The sequence below is a fragment of the Tenrec ecaudatus genome, chromosome 17 (assembly GCF_050624435.1).
Source record: "Tenrec ecaudatus isolate mTenEca1 chromosome 17, mTenEca1.hap1, whole genome shotgun sequence".
Taxonomy (NCBI): Eukaryota; Metazoa; Chordata; class Mammalia; order Afrosoricida; family Tenrecidae; genus Tenrec; species Tenrec ecaudatus.
In genome coordinates, this window is record NC_134546.1 from 28,945,983 (window position 1) to 28,968,483 (window position 22,501).

General features: G+C 45.1%; 1 protein-coding gene across 1 annotated transcript in view; it reads left to right on the forward strand.

The window, feature by feature from the left end:
* Positions 1–22,501, forward strand: part of QPCT (glutaminyl-peptide cyclotransferase) — a 64,352-nt gene that overhangs the window by 10,088 nt on the left and 31,763 nt on the right. Inside the window, exon 2 of the mRNA XM_075536076.1 lies at positions 5,548–5,878. Within this exon, the coding sequence (XP_075392191.1) occupies positions 5,548–5,878 (331 nt within the window). The remainder of the gene's footprint in view (positions 1–5,547; positions 5,879–22,501) is intronic.

Genomic DNA, 22,501 nt, shown 5'->3' on the forward strand with positions numbered 1-22,501 from the left:
TAAAATCGATAGCGAGAAGGGTGTAGGAGCTTGGTAGGGCTTACTCAAGGGCAATGTAACTGAGAGGAATTACTGAAACCCAAATGAAGGCTGAATATGATAGTGGAACAAGAGGAAAGTAAAAGGAAATAGAGGAAGAAACTAGGAGGCAAAGGGCATTTATAGAGGACTAAATACAGGCATGCACATATGTGAATATATTTATATATGATGCTGCGGAAATTATATATGATGATGGGGAAAGAGATCTATGTACATAGGCTTTATGTACATTCTTAAGTGAGACTAGGTTGTTTCCTTTTTCATTCTTTTTCCCCTTTCTTTTCCTTCTCCTCTTTTTCCTCTATCTCTGTGCATAGCATTAAAGAATTATAATGACTGTCGTTATAGCTTTTTTTTCTCTAACAGTTTTATTGGCATATAATTTATAAAACCATACAATTCAATAGAAGAGTTTCACAAATATCACCACAATCAATTTGAGAAAATTTTCTTCATTTTTGTACTCATTATTATTAGCTCCTCATTTCCCCCCAACCACCCCTGCCATACTCCAAAGGAATCATTAATCCAATTACTGTCTTTATAGATTTACCCATTCCGGATTTCATATACAGAAAACATTAAGAAAACAAACAGAAAAAAACTTAACACCAAAATAAACAGCAATAAAAAAGAAAGCAGATAATATTAAAAACTAGAACGAATTCAAAATGGGTCAAGGTGAGGTCAAAAGATAAAGTGTTAGATTTTAACCTGACTTCCTCTGTAGTGATCTACTTTTGAAAGCATTCTGCATTATAACAAGAATATTTATATCTCTCATCTATGGTCAGAAGGGATTCATTGGAGGCTTAATACACATGTATTTTCCCTTCACTTTCCTATTTTTAAAAATTGAAACTACTTTTAAATGTATCAAAAGGGAGATCAAATGATAAGTTATTACATTTTAACCTCACTGCTTTTGCCATAATCAACTTTACAGTGCGGTCTGATTACAAGGTTATTCACATCCCTCAGCTGTTGTCAGAAGGAATCAACTGGAGGCTTAACCCATGTGTGGACCTTGAACATTGATTTGGGGCTTTCCATAGCTTTCTGCAAACCAGGTGTTCACAAGTTAAGCTATGATACCATTCTCTCCTTTTGGAATTGGATTTTATTACTTACAGTCCTTGGATCACACAGGCTAGTGTGCTTCTTCCATGTGGACTTAGTCGATGTCTCACTTAGATGGCTGCTTGTTTGAAGACAAGCCTTTAAGACCCCAAACACTATTGTTTCTGATAGCTGGGTACCATAGCTTCTTCACCACATTTTGCTATAGTACCCATACTTCAGTGATCTCTTCATGCAGGTGAACATCAAGCAGGGCCATGGCATAAGAATTAGTTGTTCTCCCCTTATAGAAGGGTCACAGGAAAGAGATGAGCCAGTTGGAGTGCAGTGTAGCAACGATGAAACATACAACTTTCCTCTAGTTCCTAAATGCTTCCTCTCCCCCCCTCCCCCACCACATTATCATGATCCCAATTCTCCCTTGCAAATCTGGCTAGACCAGAAGATGTACACTGGTACAGATAGGAACTAGAAACACAGGGAATCCAGGACAGATAAACCCCTCAGGACCAATATCGAGAGTAGCGATACCAGGAGGGGAATGGGAAGGTGGGGATAGAAAGGGGGTACCGATCACAATAATCTACCTATAACCCCCTCCCTTCAAGACAAGTGGTGAGAGGGGCGATATCGGGAGGGTGGAGGGAGGGTGGGATAAAAAGGGTGAACATATTATAAGGATCTACATATAACCTCCTCCCTGAGGCACGGACAACAGAAAAGTGGGTGAAGGGAGACGTCAGACAATGTATGATATGACAAAATAATAATTGATAAATTATTAAGTGTGCATGAGGGAGGGGGAAAATGAGTTGATGCCAGGGATTTACGTGGAGAGCAAATGTTTTGAGAATGATGAGGGTAACGAATGTACAAATGTGCTTTATGCAATTGATGTATGTATGGATTGCGATGAGTTGTATGAGCCCCCAATAAAATGATTTAAACAAAACAATACAAAAAGAATTAGTTGTTCTTAGATTGGGGCTAGAATTAAGTGTGATGCCAGTCTTCAAATAATTATTATTCATATGTGTTTCTGGTTCACTCTAAGGACATCATTGCTATTTTATGTTAGAGAGCACTATAAATCATCTCCCAGGGGCATAGGTAATTCTATTGAGTGTCATTAATTTATCCAATGATATGGAATTTAAAACACTGTTGAAAAAGGAAATTATAAGAGTATAGGCCTGCTAGGAACCTCAATACATGATGTGACATGTACAGATTAAACTCTTAAATGACTGGGCACTACTTCTACAAACAATGGGGGCTGGTGATAGGGAAAATCTTTCCATAATATCCATTCACATTGGCAGAGTCACACCTACCAGATGAAAACATGTCACCATAAAGCAAGGATGGCATTAACATAGTAAGTGTTTGGCAGGTCGGGGCCACCATTCATTGTGCATCCTGAAGGCAAGAGATCAGAACCACAGTCCAATGTCTGTCAGTTCTGTGTCCTTGGGGCTTTCCCCCTTTTTCATAGTCCGGTGTTTTTACCACACCATGTGCTAAAGTGCCAGAAAGTTTTACCTACCATTGCTTTAACAACGTCAATGCAAAGTCAGCACAATAAAAGAGGGAAATAAATAAATTGACCTTTTGGGTATCCAAAGCCTCCTTGGGGAGCCCCTGGACCTGTGAGTCAATACATTCAGAACTGCTCTTTTAACAGAACCTTCGGGTCATTCACTGCTTTCATTTCACTCAATGCCACAAGTGGATTTTGATTACTAGGACCCTGTATGAGAGAGTAGAACTGCCCCCTTTGTGTTTCTGAAGCTGTAAATCTTTACGGGAGCAGAAAGCCTCATCTTTCTCCCACAGAGCAGATGGTGAGTGAGTTTGAATTACTGACCTCATGGTTAACAGTGCAACTCATAACCCACTACACCACCAGGGCCCCATATTTCCTCACAGTACACTTCAAAGGGGAGAATGGATACATGAAAATCTGCTGTAGCAACTATGTGGGGAACATTTTTTTTTTTGGCAATTAAAATCTAGCACACATATGAAGATGTGAACTGCTTTATTTGTGAACTGTGTTTCTGCTCCACACATAAATAATTTATGATTGATTAAAATATTAAATTCACTAGCTATCTTCCATAGGAAGAGTTTGAGGAAAGTATAAGTATGACAGGAAGAAAAAAATGTAGATTTAAGGGGTTTCTGAAAGTTTGGGAGTGAATGTTTTTAGGGAGAAAAGAAGAAATGGGTAAAAGAAAAACAAGGCATAAGGAATGGGAAGAAGGAAGCCTACAGTTAGGTGCTGTGGAGCTGGCTTCGACGCGTGTCTAGCAGACTTTATGGATAGCAGAACTCATAATTTCACAGGTTTCACAATTGTTGGTATGTTTGAGCTCATTGTCACAGCTACCACGTCATTCATCTTACAGAGAGTTTTCCACATTTTTGTTGACTCTCTACCAAACATAACGTCCCTTTTGAGAAACTGATCCTTCTTTAAGACTTGTTTGCGATAGTTAGGTTTTTTGGTCACCTTGGCTGAGCCAGAATTCTCAGTGGTTTGGCAGTGACAGCCTATTAATCTTCCATGATATGTCCTAAAACAATAGAGGATTTACTGTGAGCAATCAATTGGTTGTAAGAAGCTTAGGGTGGGATGCAACACCTTATGTAGATTACAGCTCTGATGCAATTGAAAGGAAGTTTCCTCGGGGGTTGTGTCCTGCTTCTCATATAAGTGGATGCTGTGGAAAATCTTGCTTTTTACTGGGTCTAGGTCCTGCATTTGGCTCATCAATTTCTGGTTCTTTGGACTTAAGTTAACAGCTTGCCATATTGCCTGCTGATCCTGGCAGTTGTCACCTGCCTGCCCTCTGATCTGCTGATATTAATTTGCTTCCATAGCCACAAGCCTGACCTGCTGACCTTGGGTTCATTGCCTCTGCAGCCACTAGCCTATGGTCTTTCTGCTGATCTTGAGTTCATCAGCCTCCACAGCTATGTGAGTCAAGAGAAGCCCCCAGCCTAACACCTGACTTACAGATTTGGTATCAGCCCAAAATTACACTAGACAGCGTCTACAACTGTGTGAGCCATTTTCTTGAAATACTTTTCTTTCTATATATCCATATGTAAGCTTGACTGGTTTTGTTTGTATAGTGAACCCAGTCTAAGTCAATGTCCAAAGTAAGCAAGACAGTGAGTGTCTTGCTGCCCTCACTTCTAAGGAGCATCCTGTTTGTACTTCCTACAAGACGGATTTTTCTCTTCTTATGGTAGGCCACAATATAATCAATATTCTTTGCTAAGGTCACATTCCAGGTGTGTCCATTTGTTCATCTTCTTTTTATTTTGCCCGGCTTTCATATGAATAAGAGGTGATGATTGGAAGGCATAGGAGGTCTCAGGGAGGATCACTTAAAACCATTCATGGCTTTAGTCAGGTGCACATTAGATGTAAGTGACCGCTTTGCTTTTTAACATGCTAACGAGGTCTTTTGCAGGTAAGGTAGAATGCCTAACAGAGTTGTGTCATATTTGCCAAGTTCTGGAAAGTTGTCAGAAATGCCTGTACGTATGTAAGAAGATTTCATTAAGATCGGTCTTAACTTACTTTGTTAAAATGTCCTATACTTGAGGTACTTGATAGGATGCATGTGTGGTGGAAACAGATTCATTCACTGTTGAGACACCCCACCACACCCCCATTCAGGGAAAGACTGCTCTAAGCCGTTGACATGCTGTGTCCTTAATAGACAACCTTTAGCTGTCAGCTTCTTGAGCTGCAAGGAGCCCTTTACCCCAGAAAGCCCCCCCCCCCCAATTCTAATGTACCAGTGGGATAGCTTGCCAGGCTCTTTCAACTCCACAGCTGGGCGAGGCTGTCTGTGCCCATGCTGCTCAGAGTCTGCCTCTGCCCAGCCCTGCTCTTTCCCTGCCTCTCTACACGCATCGATTCTATTTCCTTTATGTTTCAGATAATTAACCAGCCATACCTCTTAAATTGGGAGTATGATGGTTGGAGAAAAAAGAGAACAGGGTAAAAATTCGCGGTCTTGGAAACATCTTCCTGTAAATGAAATACTTGTCCTTGAAAGTTCCAATCCTGGCTACTGTGGGCCGAGGGCGGTGTCTCAGTTCCTCATCTGTAAAGTGGGATTTGTACTTCCTTCACATGCTTGTGAAGATTCAATAAAGGAACCTGAGAGAAACACCTAGCACCGCGTCTGGTACTTAAGCATGCAGTAAAAAGTTGATTCTCTACCTACCCTTCTTAAAGGATTGTGGGGAAACACACCATACCCCAAAGGGGTCTGATGAGCCCCCTCGCCTGCCCCCCGCTCTGTTCCCAGTTCTGGCATGGAAGAACACTTGAAACTATTCCCAGTCTCTTCCTCTCTAAGATTAGGAAAGTGGACTTCTTTGTTTCCCGGGATTCCAAAGCTCGTGCCTCCCGGGAAGCCCAGCTCCCGGTTTGCTGAGGTCGGTTGGGGGGAGGGGGGCGGGGCGGGGAGGAAGAGGGCTCCGGCCTGGCGATCAGGAGGCGGGCGCAGTAGACCCAAGGGTGGAAAAGGGGAGACGGCGAAGGACGCGCGTTCCCGGGCGCGTGACCGCTGGCGGCTCAGGGAAACGGCGCCCAGGCAGCATCCGAGAGGAGGCAGGCGGCGGGGACCAGCGCGCCATGGACACCGTCCACCTACTGCTGCTGGTGGCCGCCCTGCCCCTCGCGTCTCGGGGGACCGCTGTGGACGCCAGAGCCTGGACGCAGGAAAAGGTGAGAGGCTGCTTCTACGGGATTGCCCCCGAGGCTCCGGCCGTGCGCGGGGACCGCGGGCCGGGGCTCGTTCCTCCCGGGCAGGGCGCGCAACCAACCGGCCGAGGCGGGACCCCGGGCGCCGGCGCCCACCCCGCCGGGAGGAGGGAGCCCCGGCTGGCTTCGCTCGGGAGTGCTTCGACGACGCCGGGGCCTGAGTGACGTCATCGGCTTCCCCTGGGCTGCGTGCGGTCTGTTGGGGGCACTGATCCGCACAGGAACTGTGTCTGGCGGGCGGCGGCCCATTGCGGAGGCGAGGGCGCATCGCAGCCCACCCGGGACCCCCTAACCACCCGCACCCCGTCCCCGCCATGACAGCGGTCCCCGCGTTCAGGGACGCCCGATGCTACATCCGATCATGCTGCTAGGGTGTTGACGTTTCTATGCTGTCCAGGACGGACGTGGGTTATTGGTTTAGATTTTTAAACTCGGAACAAAGGATCTGCACTGGAGACCTGCTTTTCTTGAACACCAAGTCGAGAGAGAAAAGGGGGAGAGAGAAAAAATTTAATTTTTAGAGAGCTAGTTTAATATAAGGAACTTAGAAAAATGATTTGCAAGTTCCTGCTGTCCTCACTGCCATTGCTGACTCACAGGGACCCTGTAGGACAGGGTCGAACTACCCCTGTGAGTGTCCAAGAGTGTATCTCCAGATGAGCTGGTCTCAAACTGATGACTTTCAACTCCTAAGCACTACAACCCCAGGGCGCCCTGTGAAGAGGACAGGCTCACGATTCTTTCCCCTGTGGTGTAAGAGTTTTGAGGTTTTGATGAAATTGCTGGAAGCTATGTCAATCTGAATGTTATGTGGTGGAGTGGTATGTCTCTAAGGAGCCTGAGTAAAGTTGCTCAGCAAGGGCATTAACTTTGACAGGATTATTGAACGTCCCTTTTAAGTACTTGCGCTTACTCAGACATGTGGATCCCACTGGTGAATGCACATGCCGTGGTGCAGTCCCACCTCTCCACCCAGCTACTTGCATGCATATATGAAGAGATGCTGCAGTTCTGGGTCTTCAGTTTAGTTCTTGGCGTCCTTCACTTTGCCAGTCAGGGGCCACAATATGCCCCCAGCCGCAACCCCTTAAATGTCACCTGTAAGCCACTGCCTGAGCAAACCTGGGGTGTGGGTGTGTGAGAGGGAAATCAGCGCAAGGAGCACTTCATTACAAGAAACACTCCCATGAGGATTCAGTCGAAGTAACACTGATAAGGGTTCCATCACTCAGGTCCTTCCCTTGACTTTGCCGCAAAGCAACTCTCTGGTCAGAAACTGAGACCAAACTAGAACCCAAACCAAGCCCTGGCCTGCTGAGCACACTCCGACTCCTGGTGAGCCACGTCCACAGAGTGGAACTGATCCACAGGGTTTTCGTGACTAAAATCTTTCGGGAACTAGATCGCCAGACCTCTCTTCTGAAGCAGCATTGGGTAGGCTCCAACTGCCAGCTGTTTTCTAAGGTGACAGTCGTTGGGTTGCCCAGTGGTGCAGTGTTGGTCTGCTAAGTGAAAATTCATGGTCTGGACTCACCCAGTGGCCCCATGGGGGAAAGGCCTGGTGATCTTCTGTAAAGACGATACCCTTCCTCCCCCCCCCCCCCCTGCAACCCAAGCTAAACCCATTGCCGTGGAGTCTCTGATTCACAAAGACCTTGTAGGATAAGGTTCCTAAGCCTGTAACCTATTGAAGATGCAGCCACATCTTCCTTCCTCCCGCGGAGCACTGGTGGGCTGGAAACACTGACTCTTCTTTTCATGTTTGGTTCACAACCCAGTGCTTAACCACTGTACCACCAGGCCCTTTCTCAAAAGGTGCCGGCTAAGAAAGCCCCGTGAGGCAGTTCTACTCTGTCACATGCAGGTGCTATGAATGGAAATCCTTCCCACTCCACCCAGCTCGACCACAGCAACAACAGTTGAACACAAACCTTTTGGGTCAGGCAGGGACCTTTACCAGAACGTAGAATCACAGCGAGAATGCCCTATGACACAGCTAAATGGATGGAGATGGAAAATGTTCTGCGGAGATCATCGAGAGGGCGAGCTGGTGAGTGCGAAAAGCTGTTGTGATTCTTAAAAAGTGTTTTAAATGAATCAATTTCCTTTCTTGGAAATGCCTTCTGCACCTTGGAGTCCTTATCTGTTTATTTTGGAAGCGCTGAAGCCCTGTGCTGCCCACACACGCTGCCAAGCAGCATCAGGAAATGAAGCTAACGGCAACATCAGCCATGCCCACATCTCCCGTTTTCTAGCCCACTCTCCCCTCTAATTCTGTGGACCTTTATAAAGTCTCCCAGGCAACCAGCTGTAGCTTGTGGCCTGGAGATGAATCAGCCACAGTAAAACACGCACCCTGCGTACTCATAGGACCTGTCTCTATAGCACACTCACCTGACCATTTAGAAAATAAGGTGTGGCGGTGCATTGATTTTGAAATTTATTTCCTTTTTTTTTACATAAAGGTATGCCTCTTTCAGTGGTATCTGATATGTACAGACAGGTCAACCCTAGGTTGAGATTGTATTTTAAAGACTGTGACTTGATGACTTGGATTGTGGAAGCAATGTTTCCACTGAAGCAATATTATAAATGATATGATTCCCATGTGGGTCCATCGATGTATTTAGAAGCATCTGGTACCAGGCAGGGTATACTCATCCTTAATGTGGAGATGTAAGAAAGGGACATTGGTAGAATTTTCCTTTATGACAACAAAAGTGAAACAGAAAAAAATTCAAGTCATATTGGTGGTGAGGGCAGACGTTTTAATGAAAGTAGCCACATATGAAGGGGCTTCAAAAAGTTCAGGGACAAATAGAATTAAAAGAAAAAATAGAGGGTTTAAGAGGATATTCTTGATTTCATTTCTTGAGTTGGGCTGTGTAACACGTATATAGTATGTTTCTTTAAAATCCACCCCCCCCCAAAAAAACCCAAAATAAAAAACCCAAAGTCCTCCAGATTCCTTATCCCTCAAACCAAAAATAGTGGTTTAATAAAAAAAAAAAAAAAAAAGAGAAAAAGTAAAATTGAGATGAACTTGGGGTCTTTAATGACAAACAAGTTCATCTCAAACTAACAAACTAACAAAGATAATGGGTAATTTTCATGAAATTTTTGAAGACCTCTGGTATAGAAGAAGTCTACTTCAAAGTCAGCTCTGCTTCTCCCAGAATTCCCCACATGCATTGAGACCCATATGCGTTCCATATGTCTTCAGGGGATCCTTCGTCCATAGTTAGAAATTGGAGAAATCCGTACCCTCCCCACCTCCACTAAGAAGATCATTATGGAAGCAATCATCATGACCTAAGACGGGGGCTCAGAGGTCACTGGTAGGCAGGGTGTTGGGAAGGGGAAGAAGACACCCTCTATCCATTAGTAGTAGGAGGACATCCATTTTTCAAATAGGAAATCTTTTCTTAGTCATGGCTGGTCAGCGAGGGAGCTGAATTTGGCCCTAAATTGGCTTCCAAGCTCATCGTGCTGCACCTTTAAGTAGAGGGCTGCTTGTATTTTTAAAACACGGAGCTTTACCTTCTCTAGTTCCTGACTCGCTGCAGCTGCATTTGCAATGTCAGTGACATCTGACACACAGGAGTTCAGTAAACACTGGGGGAGCTGAATTGATAGGTAGACAGAGGTGTTGTCTGAGCGCAGTCTGTGGGGTGGAAACTGAAAGTGAAGTGGTTGCACTTCTGGGATGAGCTCTTTTTGATGTAGTGGCTTGGGAACTGGAATCCCTCTGTGAGCTGAGCCAATGATACACATTATGTTATAAAACCTTTGGCCTGGAATCGTGTGATTAGCTCAGAGAGACAGGGCTCAGGATATCTGGTTCACATTTTTTCAGCTGAGAAATTCTTGTCACGTTCAATAGCCTTGTCCTTTCTGCCTTGATGGAAAGACAAGGCCGTGTGTCATTTCTCTGAGCACATGCATGTTCCATTGTTTGTTGCTGATGTGTGGATTCTGACTCCTGATGACCCCATGTCTGCAGAGTAGAACTGCTTTAGAGGGTTTCAAAGCTGCGACCTTTAGCAAACAGATTTCCAAGCTTGTCTTCGGAGACACCTCTGGGTGGCTTCATACTTCTAGCCTTTTAGCTAGTAGTCAAGTAACTCAGCTGTTTGTGCCACTTAGGGACCCTGTGCACACTTGAACCCATAAAAAAATTAGTCTATATGCCTTTTATCTAAAACGCACCTCGCCAGTAGCATACGGTCGATGAAATGTGGCAAGGGTCTACGTGATTTCACCTGAAGATGAAAGTGCTATCATGCACTGCGTTTGGTTTCCTCTGCCTTTTCATGTTGAAATTTGAGCGCTTTGGAAAAGCTGACGATTGAATTTAATATGACTTAAAACAAACAAGCGGCCAAACCAAACCCACAAAATCCTGAAAGCAGTCTGCAATCCTTTGTGGCTTACATTTCTCCTTGGGCTCAACCCAGTTTGTGCCGCCGTTAATTTCTTCATCCTCAGGCCACACTTTCTTTCTAGTTTTCTCCTCTTTCTTCTTTCTTTCATCTCCTGCCAAGTTGTTTCCCCCCTGAGATGTAGTGGGTTCTTGCAGTTGAGGGCCATCAGCATCGGATGTGTGCTCCGTTAGGTTGGAAAAGTCTAATGCATTTCCATCCTGGGCTCTCACTAGTGGGCCGGCTCCGGGAGAGCACTGAGTTTGCTCGTTTCTCATAGTCTCCTCCAGCCCCCACTGCAGCTTTATCTATAGTTCCTCTTTGCTCCCTGACAGGCAAGGGAAGAGTGCTCTTCGCTGAAGTGTGTGGACACAGGGGTTGAGCCCAGGAAGTTTAAGATCAAAAATGTTGGGTAAGCAACATTTGACTCACCTCAAGATTAGAAGTTCAAACCCATCAGCCGCTCCTTGGGAGGATGAAGCAATCTCCTGTAAAGAGCTAGTGTCTCTATAGGGTCCTTTGATTCACTCTGGACTCGGTGACATTTGGCTGACGGGGACAAATCACTAGTGCTGTTAATTGTTGACCATGTTGCAACCACAATATCTGTTTGCAGCTTGAAATGCTGGAGGTTTATTTATTTTGTTCCCATTTTTTCTCTCTCTTAAATCTCTTTAGAATTCTTTCAAGCCTCCATTTAAAGCACCTATTTCAACTTGAGCTTGACTTTCACTGTGAACTTGAATGAAGGACCCTGGTCACAGTGACCAGGTGGGTCCTGGGAGCGAGTCATGGTCAGTAAGTAGGAAAGGGCCAGTGGCCGAGCCGCCTTCAACACAAGCCTCTGTAGTTGTGGAACCCAGCACTGAGTCATCACCGCCACTGGCTACAGAAAGAGAGCAAGGCCCTTGGACCTCAAGCATAGCACAGTCTCTTTGCAGGTGGCGTGTGCATCCAATAGATTTAGCATTTATTAATGGCCACAATGCCCATTCTCACCTCACTCATTATGTCACTCAACATAGACCAGACTTGCCAAGCTAATTTTAGAAAGGGCATTTAACCTTTTGGTTCCTTAGTTGGTGAATTCACCCAATCATCACGGAGTGCTCAAGAGGAGCCTGACCCTGTGTCATGCTGGGGAGAGTGTGAGTGGGAAGCAGGGCAGGTGGCCCTTGTCCTTGTGGCGTTTCCATTGTGTAGGACACATGGACCTTGAACAAAAACACAATTGCTGCTGTGCATCAGTTTACAGACAACCAAACCCCCAAACAAGCGGTTGCCGTCAAGCCAGCTCTATGCCTGGCCACTCCATGTGTGTCAGGGCAGAACTATGCTCCCAGGGTTTTCATTGACTGGTTTTGAAAAATTAGACTTCCAAGCCTTTCTCCTGAGGCTTGTCTGGGTGAACTTGAACCTTCCAGCAGGAACCTCGCCTAAACATGCAGGGCAGGTTTCCTGAGCACGGGGCCTCCCATCTGTAACGCGACATGAGTAGGACTTGGCTAGGTGAAGAGGAAAGGGCCACCTCCGTCAGGACAGAGGGTCCCGCAGGCTCCAGTGAACAATTGCAGAGCCCTTGGGGGCCTGGAAGGATGCCACGGTACCTGGAGCTTGGTGAGCTGGAACAAATGGCATTGCCTGGGACTTGCACGGGCTCTGGCGAAATATGACAGGCTCTTGGAGGCCAGGTTAAGTAATAATTAACCTTGGGCATCTTTTGAACTATTTTCTCGGTCCGCATCTTTCCTCTTCTCATATTTCTACCGATTTGTCTTTTGGCTTCAGCCGTCTTCTCAAAACACTGAGAGCTAGTATGAGGACTTAGATCCTAGTTCTAGTTTTAATAATCATTTAAAGGTGGGGAGGGTGGGGGGAGTAAGGGGGAATCGATCACAAGGATCAACCTATACCCCATTCCCAGGGGAATTAACAGAAAAGTGGGTGAGGGGTGATGTGAGATATGAAAATAATCTATAACTTACCAAGGGTTTGTGAGGGAGGGCAGATAGAGGAGGGAGGGGGAAGAAATGAGGAGCTGATATCAGGGGCTGAAATGGGAAGAGAATGCTTTGAAAATGATGACGGCAGCCTATGTGCAAAGGTGCATGACACACTGGCTGAATGCATGGATTGTCAGAGCCCCACTAAAAGTATTTTTAAAAAATCGATTAAAGGCTACAGTGACATATTTATGAAGAAAGCCTATTTTCGTGGATTGCAATAAGAGCTGTAAGAGCCCCCAATAAAATGGTTTATTAAAAACAACACAGTTCAATATGCATTACCATGTTGCAGCACAGCACCGGCACCCCAGTGAAGTGGCCTAGTCACTTGTTAGGTGCCGCTGATGTAGCTCTTAGTTCATTGGGTAGTGCAGCCTGGTCTGGCACATGTACTGCTTTCTATTTCCTTGGAGCCATAGAGGAAGCAGGAGAGTCAGGAAGAGGAAGAGGACATGGAAGATGTGGCCCATGGCCTCCAGGAACAGCTCTCTCCTTGGCCGGGAGACCAGACGAACTGCACGATGCCTAGCCACCATTCCTGAATATGTTTAGCGATGATTTGTTAGAGGGCTCCGATCAGAAGGGGAAACAAGAAGGGAAGGCCAACTTCTCATTGAATCCAGCCAGATTTTTCTGAGGCCATGTAGGCTGGATGAATCCCTGAAACTATTGTCTTGGAACAATCTGTAAATCTTAAGCCAAAAATATTCCCTGATGCCTTTTTAAAACTAAGCAATAATTTGGTTTACTAATAAAAAAGTCCGCCTTGAACATTATGCTCTTCTCAGGACTGTCTGTGTAGGACCAAATGCATGATAGCGACCTACATATGAGGCAGAAGCTTTAAGGGGCAGTGAGTTTATGTTAACAGCGGAGGAACAACTCAGAAAAGGAAGGGTGAGAATGGTTAGACAACAGGAAGCATCTAACCAACGTTACTGAATTGCCCACGTAGAAATGGTTGCATTGGGGTATGTTTGGCTGTATCTATACTTAGCAACAACAAGATAAATAAAATATACAAAGTACACTGGAAGTACTTAAACGAGACTATTTGCTCCTGTAAAGATTTACAACCGCAGAGACTGTAATCATCGCTGTGTGCCAGAATTGAATTGATGGCAATGGGCATGGGGTTTTAAGATAGGTAGATCCCTGGAGTTGCTGCTGGTTAAGTGTTGGACTGTTCACCACACGGTCAGCAGTTCAAACCCCTCGTCTACTCCTTGGGAGAAAGAGGAAGCGATCTGCTTCCGTAAATAGTGGTTTACAGCCTTGGAAACCCAGTAAAGGGTCACTGGGAGTCAGAGTTGACTTGACTGTCAGGGCTCTTGTTTCCGTGCAGTATGATGAGGTCTCTGGATGGCACAACACATTCCCCCTGAACTCCTCACTGAAAGGTTGATGGTTTGCAATGAGGCTGGCAAGCTCTGTGGCCCTGGACACTTCCTGAGTCCTGGAGCCAGGCCAGGCATAAGGGTGGGTGAGGAAGGGAGCGGTTCCAGGAGCAGATCCCTTTTCTCAAGACCGTGAGCTGGGAGGGTATTGTCCCGCTGAGACAGCCGAATCTTCTGGACTCTTTAAGCCAAAGGGTCAGTGGCAGGCTGTTCCACCTAGACCACGTGTGAATTTGCTCAGCAGGTGCCAAGAGCAGTGGCCAGTGCTGGCTGACTCACTCCTGGTGTGAGGTGGGGGAGGGGCACATTTACATTTCTGGGTATGGAGCTGAGTGGGTCTTGTGCTTCTACAACCCCTTGTTTATGAGTGTGGGAGGGAGGGCGTCCTGTCCCACCCCTGACCACCTGTAGATTGTTGTTGCTTATCCACCCAGACCCTGCATGCCCCTCATGGCTGTCCATAGTCTGAACCATCTGAGATGCCCTCTTCCATCCTAGGCTATTGCTGTTCAAGTTTTTATTCACAAGTTCCTATTCTTTCCTTCCTCCACCCAGCCCTGGACTTGAGATGTAACTTATTTGTCTGCTATCTCAGAGGTGTGGGTATATTTCTTCTCATGTGGTCCTGTGGGTGCCTTTAAGAAAATGGTTCTATGTGATTTGTCCTGGAATTTGTCCAGATCATTCTTCTATCAGAGGGTGGCACACCAAAACAAAATAAAAACAGAGGTTGATGGCGTGAGCACAGGCAGAGGCTTTGAGGAAGAAAGACCCACTGCTCTGCTGCCATCAGAACGACAGCCAGCTCGATGGGGCAGTTCTGCTCTGTAAGCACACACAGTCGCTCTGCACCGGACTCTGCTGACTGGCAGTGGGTTTGTGTTTAATGGAACCCTTGAGTGATACAAATAGTTAACACCCTTGGCTGCTAGCTGAAAGGTCAGTTGGAAGGTTCAAGACCACCCAGAGGTGTCTAGGATGAAAGGCTTGTTGATCTACTTTTGAAAAATTAGCCATTGACAACCTTGCAAAGTACAGTTCCACTTCTGATGCCCATTGGGTCACCATGCGCCTGCATTGTTTTGATACAGTGGGTCTTGTTTTGCTTTTCAGGTACTTGATAGAAGAGAATGGAACTCACACTTACTGAGTGTTTATTATGGCATCTTACACGTATTAGTTCATTTGGTCATGATTACCTCCATTTTACAGATGAGAATATTGAGCCGAAATGAGGTTAAGTAAGTTGGCCAGGGTGAGGTAGTATGAGGTGGTGACCAGAGAGGCACTCGAGACCAGAGAGTAATGGAGCCATCTCAAAGTGCTGTTGTTGTTGGGTGCCATCAGTTGGCGCTGACCCACAGTGATCCTATGCACAACAGAATGGAACATTGCATGGTCCTGCGCCATCCTCCCAATTGCTCCCATGCCTGAGTCCATTGATGCAGCCACTGTGTCAATCCATCTTTTTGAAGGCCTTCCTCTTTTTCACTGCCCCTCCATTTCACCAAACCTGATGTCCTTCTCCAGGGACTAGTCTCTCCTGACAATATGTGCAAAGTATGTAAGAGGGAGTCTTGCCATCCTTGCCTCTATGAAGCACTCTGGCCTTACTTCTTCCAAGACAGCTCTGTTTGTCCTTTTAGCAGTCCATGGTCCTTTCAATATTCTTCTCCAGCACCACAATTCATCTATGGTCTTCCTTATTCAATATCCAACTTTCACATGCATAGGATGCAATGGAGAATAATGGCTTGGATCAGGTGCACCTAAGTCCTCAAAGAAACATCCTGCTCTTTAAAGAGGTCTTGTGCAGCAGATTGACCTAATGCAATCAGTCTTTTGATCTCTTGACTGCTGTTTTCAAGAGCACTGATTGTGGATCCTAGGAAGACCAAATCCATGGCAACCTCAAACTTTTCTCCATTTATCAGCTTGAACTTCTTCCTTCAGCACCATTGGTTTTTGGCCACAGGCTACCTCCTGAAATGGTAGACCATCAACTAGTTCTTTCTGGTACAGTGATTCTGTGTCTTCTTTCCATCTTCTCTTGATACTTCCTGTATCACTCATTGTTTTGCCTATAGAGTCTTTCAAAATTGCAATTCCATATCAAAATGTAGCTGCATCTAAGTAATTAGGCAGTAAGCACTTTCTAACTCCATAGTTTCTCGCTAGCCACATGGAGCAAAAATAGCCAATGTGGTAACTTACACATATTCAGCTAACACTTGTATTGATAAATAAGTGTTTTCCCAATTTTTGTTTTGCATTTTAAATAACTTGATGTCCTTATATTACCCTTATCACTCTCTCAGGAAAGAAATAATTTGATCAGCCACTGGCTTACTCACTTCCTTTGGGGGAAGAGTAGAACCTTTCCTTCCTGAGTGCTGGATAAACATGTAGTGAATACAGTGATTGGTCATCTTCACTGATTCTTAACAGAAGACCACCCACCCACTGCCATCAAATCAAATCCAATCCTTATCAACCCCATGTAGGGTTTTGGAGACTTTGTAAATCTTTACGAGAGCAGCCAGCCAAATCTTTCTCCCTGTTGATTGGAACTACAGACCTCGCAGTTAGCAGTCCAATGACGTTCCTTTAACACAGTGGTTCTCAACCTTCCTAATGCCACAACCCTCTAATACAGTTCCTCATGTTGTGATGTCCCCCCAAACATAACATTATTTTGTTGCTACTTCATAACTGTAATTTTGTTACTGTTATGAATCAGGCTACCCCTGTGAAAGGGTCAATCGACCCCCAGGTTGAGAACCTCTTTAAGAAGACAGCGAAGATAGCTTGACTAAAGTAAAATCCAAGACTCAAGTCTGAAGGCAAGATTTCTTTTGCTTGTTAAGTGAAGTTTATTTTAATAAATGTGCACCTAAGAGTGTGAACACTAATCTCATGGCCGTTGAGTCCATGCTGACTCATAGCGACCCTGGAGGACAGGGTAGAACTGCCATGGTGAGTTTCTGAGACTGACTCTTTAAGGTAGTAGAAAGCCCTGTCTTTCGCCCGAGGGGCGGCTGGTGGTTTCTAACTGCTGACTTTGTGGCTAGCAGCCCAACATGTAATCACTACGTCACCAGGGCACACATGAGCATTTATAGGATATTAAAACCATGTTCACTCACGATAGAAACTTTGCTAGTTAGCAGATTGTCATCATGCACTTGGACCGAAAAGAGCTGCAGCTATCATCTAGCTCGGTGCCGTCCAATGGAAAGACTTCATGAGAACCACATAGGAGCCCTGGTGGCCCAGCGGCTCAGCACTTGACTGCTAATCACAAGATCTGTGGGTTGAATGTGCTGCCGTAGCCACCTTGAACATTGCAGCTCTAGAATCCCTATGGGGCATGTCCACTCTGTCCCTTTGAGTTGCTGCGAATCAGGCCGGAATGGACAGCTTGGGGGTTTCGCATGTTTAGTTATCTGAAGGTTAGGGGTTGGAACAGTGGCGTCGAAGAGAGGCGGGCTGATCTTCTGTTAAGGTTAAAACTCAAGCACCCAAACTCACTGCTTGGAGTCAGTTCCCACTCCCAGTGCACCTGCCTGCCCAGTGGGGTCTGAGGCGATCACTCTACGGGAGCAGAAAGCTTCGTCTTTCTCCTAAGGAGCCGCCGACGGGCCCGCCTTTGTGGTTCAGCACATCGCATAACCTACTGTGCCAGCGTTCAGGGAAATTCTACGAGCGGTTTTCCTCTGTAACCCCTCTGCTGGTGTCTCTGCGCGCTGAAAATGATGCACCAGCAAGTCTAAGGGAAATTACGTTGTATGTTTTATTTCATCCAATATATAAAGATATCATATCAGTGTAGAATCAGTATAAAACTCGTACTTGATGTTCTTTTTCCCCTACGGCACCTTTGAAATCCAGTGTGTACGTTGCACTTGAGGCACATTTCAATTCCAAGTATCTCAAGTGCTCAGCAGTCATGTGGTGACTCAAAAACTTACTGCCACTGAGTCACTTCTGACTCACGGCGACCCTATCGACGAGGCCCAGCTGCTCCGGTGGTTTCTGTTCATTTAAATCTTTCTGGGAGCAGAAAGCCTTATCTTTCTCCCTTGAGGGACAGGGGCATTTGGATTGCTGACCTTCAGGTGAGCAGGCCGGCGAGTTACCCACATGACGTAAACTAGAGGCACGGCTTGTTTTATAGCCTTCTGCTTGATTGCATCTCACGGATACTGCATCATTTAAAACAAAACTAGTCAAAGGCGATGGCTTCCTGCCATTGAGCAAATCTATCGTAAGGCACCATTCTTCCGACAGCACGCACTTACCTTGTGTCTCTAGGTCACATTTTGGGAGTTCTCACAATATTTCAAACATTTCCATAATGTCATGTTAAACGGACTACCTTAAAAACTCCAAATTCATCGAGTTGATTCTGATACATGGTGACTGTCTAGGACAGGGCAGAGCTGCTTTTTCAGGATGTTAAATCCTTATGGGGATAGACAACCTCCTTTTTCTCCCCTGGAGAAGCTGGTGGGTTTGAACTGTGGACCTTGTCATTAGCAGCTCAGGGCACAGCCCACTATGCCCCCAGGGCTCCTTAATCGACTACAGTAATAGTGTAAACATAACTTTTTAAAAAAAACATAAAATTTATGTGGACTGGGGAACCAAAAAAATATTAGGTGACTTACCTTATTGCAATATTCACTTCATGACGTGTATGGAATTGACCCGACAATATCTCCAAGCTGTGCCTTTGTTCAAGGTTACACGGATTGCACTCATGACCATCTGTACAGGGAGGAAGTCAAGGTCTACTCTCAAGGCATTTGAACACAAAGTCACTCCACTGCTTGGAGGAAATGCTGCCGGATCAAATGAACATCTTTTCTTGTTGACGGTACTGAAAACGGCCATGCAGTTAAAAACATGGGCAAAACAATGGCTGGTCTACTAAAGAAGCAGCTCCCTGGCCTGGATGTCGATTGTGTGATATGGAGATGAGTTTTAAAGTTGTTTCATCCTCGAAGTGTGGGTTTCCTGCTTGGCTAAGAGTGTTCTTTCAAGATTCTGCTGCTGCTTGACAACACCCCAGAGCATCCACCTCACACCGATGATCTAAATCAAGATGCAAAAGCTGTGTGTCCACCTCTCAATGCAACAGCTGTGATTCAGCCTATGGGTCAAGGTACAAGCACCACTTTTAAGGCATACTACCTGTGGACTTTGCTTAGGTAATAGCCGCAACAGATGGAGGGATGGTAACATTATGTAGCTTGCAAATAATAATAATAATAATATATTTTAATCATTTAATTGGGGTTATACAATTCTTATCACAATCCATCCATCCATTGTGTCAAGCACATTTGTACATTTGTTGCCCTCATCATTCTCAAAACATTTGCTTTCTACTTGAGCCCTTGGCATCAGCTCCTCAATGCCCCCCTCCCTCCCACTCCCCTTCCCTCATGAACCCTTGATAATTTATAAATCGTTATTATTTTGCCCTATCTTATACTGTCCGACGTCTCCCTTCACTCACTTTTCTGTTGTCCATCCCTCAGGGAGGAGGTTATATGTAGATCCCTGTAATCGGTTCACCCTTTCTACCCCACCTTCCCTCCACCTTCCAGGTAAACAAGCAGCCATCTATCTCAGAAGCAACAAAGCCCACATGGAAAAAGCACACCAGCTGGTGTGATCACGAGGTATCGAAGGGATCAGACATCAAAGAACAAAAAAATCATATCATTGTAAATGAGGGTGAGTGCAGAGTGGAGACCCAAAGCCCATCTGTAGGCAACTGGACACCCCCTAACAAAAGGGTCACGGGGAGGAGATGAGCCAGTCAGGGTGCAGGGCTGCAAGGATGAAACATACAACTTTCCTCTAGTTTTCAAATGCTTCCTCCCCTCCACCCCCACATCACTATCATGATCCCTATTCTACCTTACAAATCTAGCTAGACCAGAGGATGGACACTGGTACAGATAGGAACTGGAAGCACAGGGAATCCAGGATAGATGACCCCTTCAGGACCAGTGGTGAGAATAATATTCTTGAGTGAATCTGGAACATTGCAACTTCCTGGGCGGAAGTTATGGGGAAATGTTTGCAACAGATATGGAAAGCATTGCTGAGTTATGTGAACTGGCTCCGAACATTTGATCAGGATAATACAGCGAAAGAGATCAGTAACCACCACATCTATATTACAGCCTCCCCACCCCACCATGGTCACATCGCCTTCAAACTGAGCCTGCACACCTCTGGTTATCGCAGCAATTTCTATAATAGCAAAAGATGGAAACAATCAAAGCTCCCAAACTCTGTTATTTATATCCCATGGCAGTGATTCTCAACCTTCCTAATGTTGCGACCCTTTCATACAGTTCCTCATGTTGTGGTGACCCCCCGCCACCCCCACACCATAAAATTATTTTCATTGCTACTGCATCACTGTAATATTGCTACTGTTATGATTCATAATGTAAATATCTGATATACAGGATGTATTTTCATTGTTATAAATTGAACATAATGAAAGCATAGTGATGAATCACAAAAACAATATATAATTATATATTGTGAAACATTTATGTCTAATGACAAATAAATGAAATTTTGTCTTGAAGCATGGTGTAGCATGGGTAACAGTAAACTTAGTATCACAACAGTAAACTACATTGTTACATTTTGAGACAGTATGTGCAAAAAGCCAGCATCAGTGGGAAGGTTGAGATAGCTTCTTTCTTACCAGATCAGCAGATCTGCACGTGGGTGGACCCGCCTGGAGACAAGTAGAGGAGCGGTGGGTGTCTAGGTTCCTAAGACATATGTGTTTTCCAATGGTCTTAGGCGACCCCTGTGAAAAGGTCATTCAACTACCCCCCCCGGGGGTCGCGACCCACAGGTTGAGAACTGCTGCTCTGTGGCATACTGCATATCCTTATAAAACAATGATGAGTCTGTCAAACACCTCATGCCTTGGACTAAATTGTAGGACATTGTGCTCAGCCAAGTTAGTCAATCTCATAAAGATAAGTATATCATGACATGGTTAATATAAAGGGGGAAATGGTTTTCACATGAAAGGAAAAGACTTTAAAAACGATGACAAGGCTGAGGGTTGAGTGGTAAAGGATGGAGATGGGGATGGATGAGGAAGTAAGGAGGGAGGGTGGCTGGGAAGAGCAAAAACCAAAAAGGAAGCACATTGGTGTGTGGGGGGAGTTACTGGGATACTGTCACTGTGTTGATGTGATGGGTTGCGCAACTGCATATAGCACGCTTTTCTTTATATGTGCTATATTCCACAAGTAAAGGGGGGGGGAATAAAAACGAATGAAAAATAAACAAAAAACAGAGAGAAGGGTCAAGCCTTAAAAGACCTTCCAGATTCCTTACCCATGAGATGTAAACACTATTCTGAGAGTTTTACAAAAGGAGGAAAAGTAAAATGGAAACTGAAATTCTTTTGTGACACACAAGCTAGTTTCAAACAAACATCAAAAACAAAGAGCTCTCTGCTGCTAACCTCAAGGTCAGCAGTTCTAACCCACCAGCCACTTTCACCTCCCATAAAAATGTACAGCCTCACAAACCCACAAGGGGAAGTGCTCCTCTGTCCCGTAGAGTCCCTATGAGTCAAATGGCGTCTGTGGCAGTGAGTTTGTTTCACAGTGACCTTAGAAACACGGGCCCGGATGCTGACGGATTTGCAGAGGATGTTAGGCAGGTTGAGAAAGCGGTGGGGTGTTCGCATGAAAGATATAAGGAAAGAGACAAGAGCCATACAGATGGCTCTCCGTTCTGACTAGAAACGCCATCCCCTTCTCTTTGATAATCCAGATCCTTCTCCATGCTCTGTTATTGCGACAACGGACACAATCCCAATGTTGTCCAACTCGTTTTCCTTGTCAGTAAATTTTCATGATTAAAAAATATATATGTATTAAAACACATCGGTAAGTTTATGATAGTGTTAATGTTCCCAATCCCCAAAGACAAAGATACTGATAATAAAAGGCAATGATAAGGGAAGCTAAAAATAACAACAACAACAAAAATCCAGATATTAAGTTTAGGTCAGGACTGACTAATGAACCTTCATTGAAATGGAACCCTTGCATAAGTTAGGGGTTATCTGTAAGTCCTGAACGTTGAATTCAGTGTTTCAGACCCTAACCTGTTATGGGAGTTACATAATCTCCCTCAATTTGTGAAGGGGTGGAGTCTAGCCTGTCAATCAGACCATAGTCAATGAGGATGAGGCCTCTGTGTGGGCACGGCCTTCTCCTGAGGATTCTGGGAACTCCTATCTTCCTCCCTGGAGGTGGGAGGCACACTCCCTGCTTCCTCTTCCTGCTGACAAGGCACATGGAGCTATGTTGATGGCAATCAGAACCCTGGAGCTGGAGGAGCCACATGGAGACCCACACCAGCGCTGAGATACTTCCACCGCCGCTCAATCCACAAGACTTTCCACCTACTGACCTGTGATCTTCCTTCTAGTGTCATTGCATGTGTTGTATGAGTCTGAAGACGAATTTATAGACTGGTATCAGACATACGGGCTAATATCAGACTTATGGACTTGATCTGGACCGGGCTGGCATATTTTTTTTCAATATACAATTGCTCCTTTATATAAAGTTCTTTTTTATTCACATGTGTGTCTGTGATTTTGTTTCTCTAGTCAACCCAGACTGACACCAGTATGAAACCAGTCTGTTCCAACTCACACGAGCCCATGTGTGTCAGAGTGTAACTGTGTTTCTA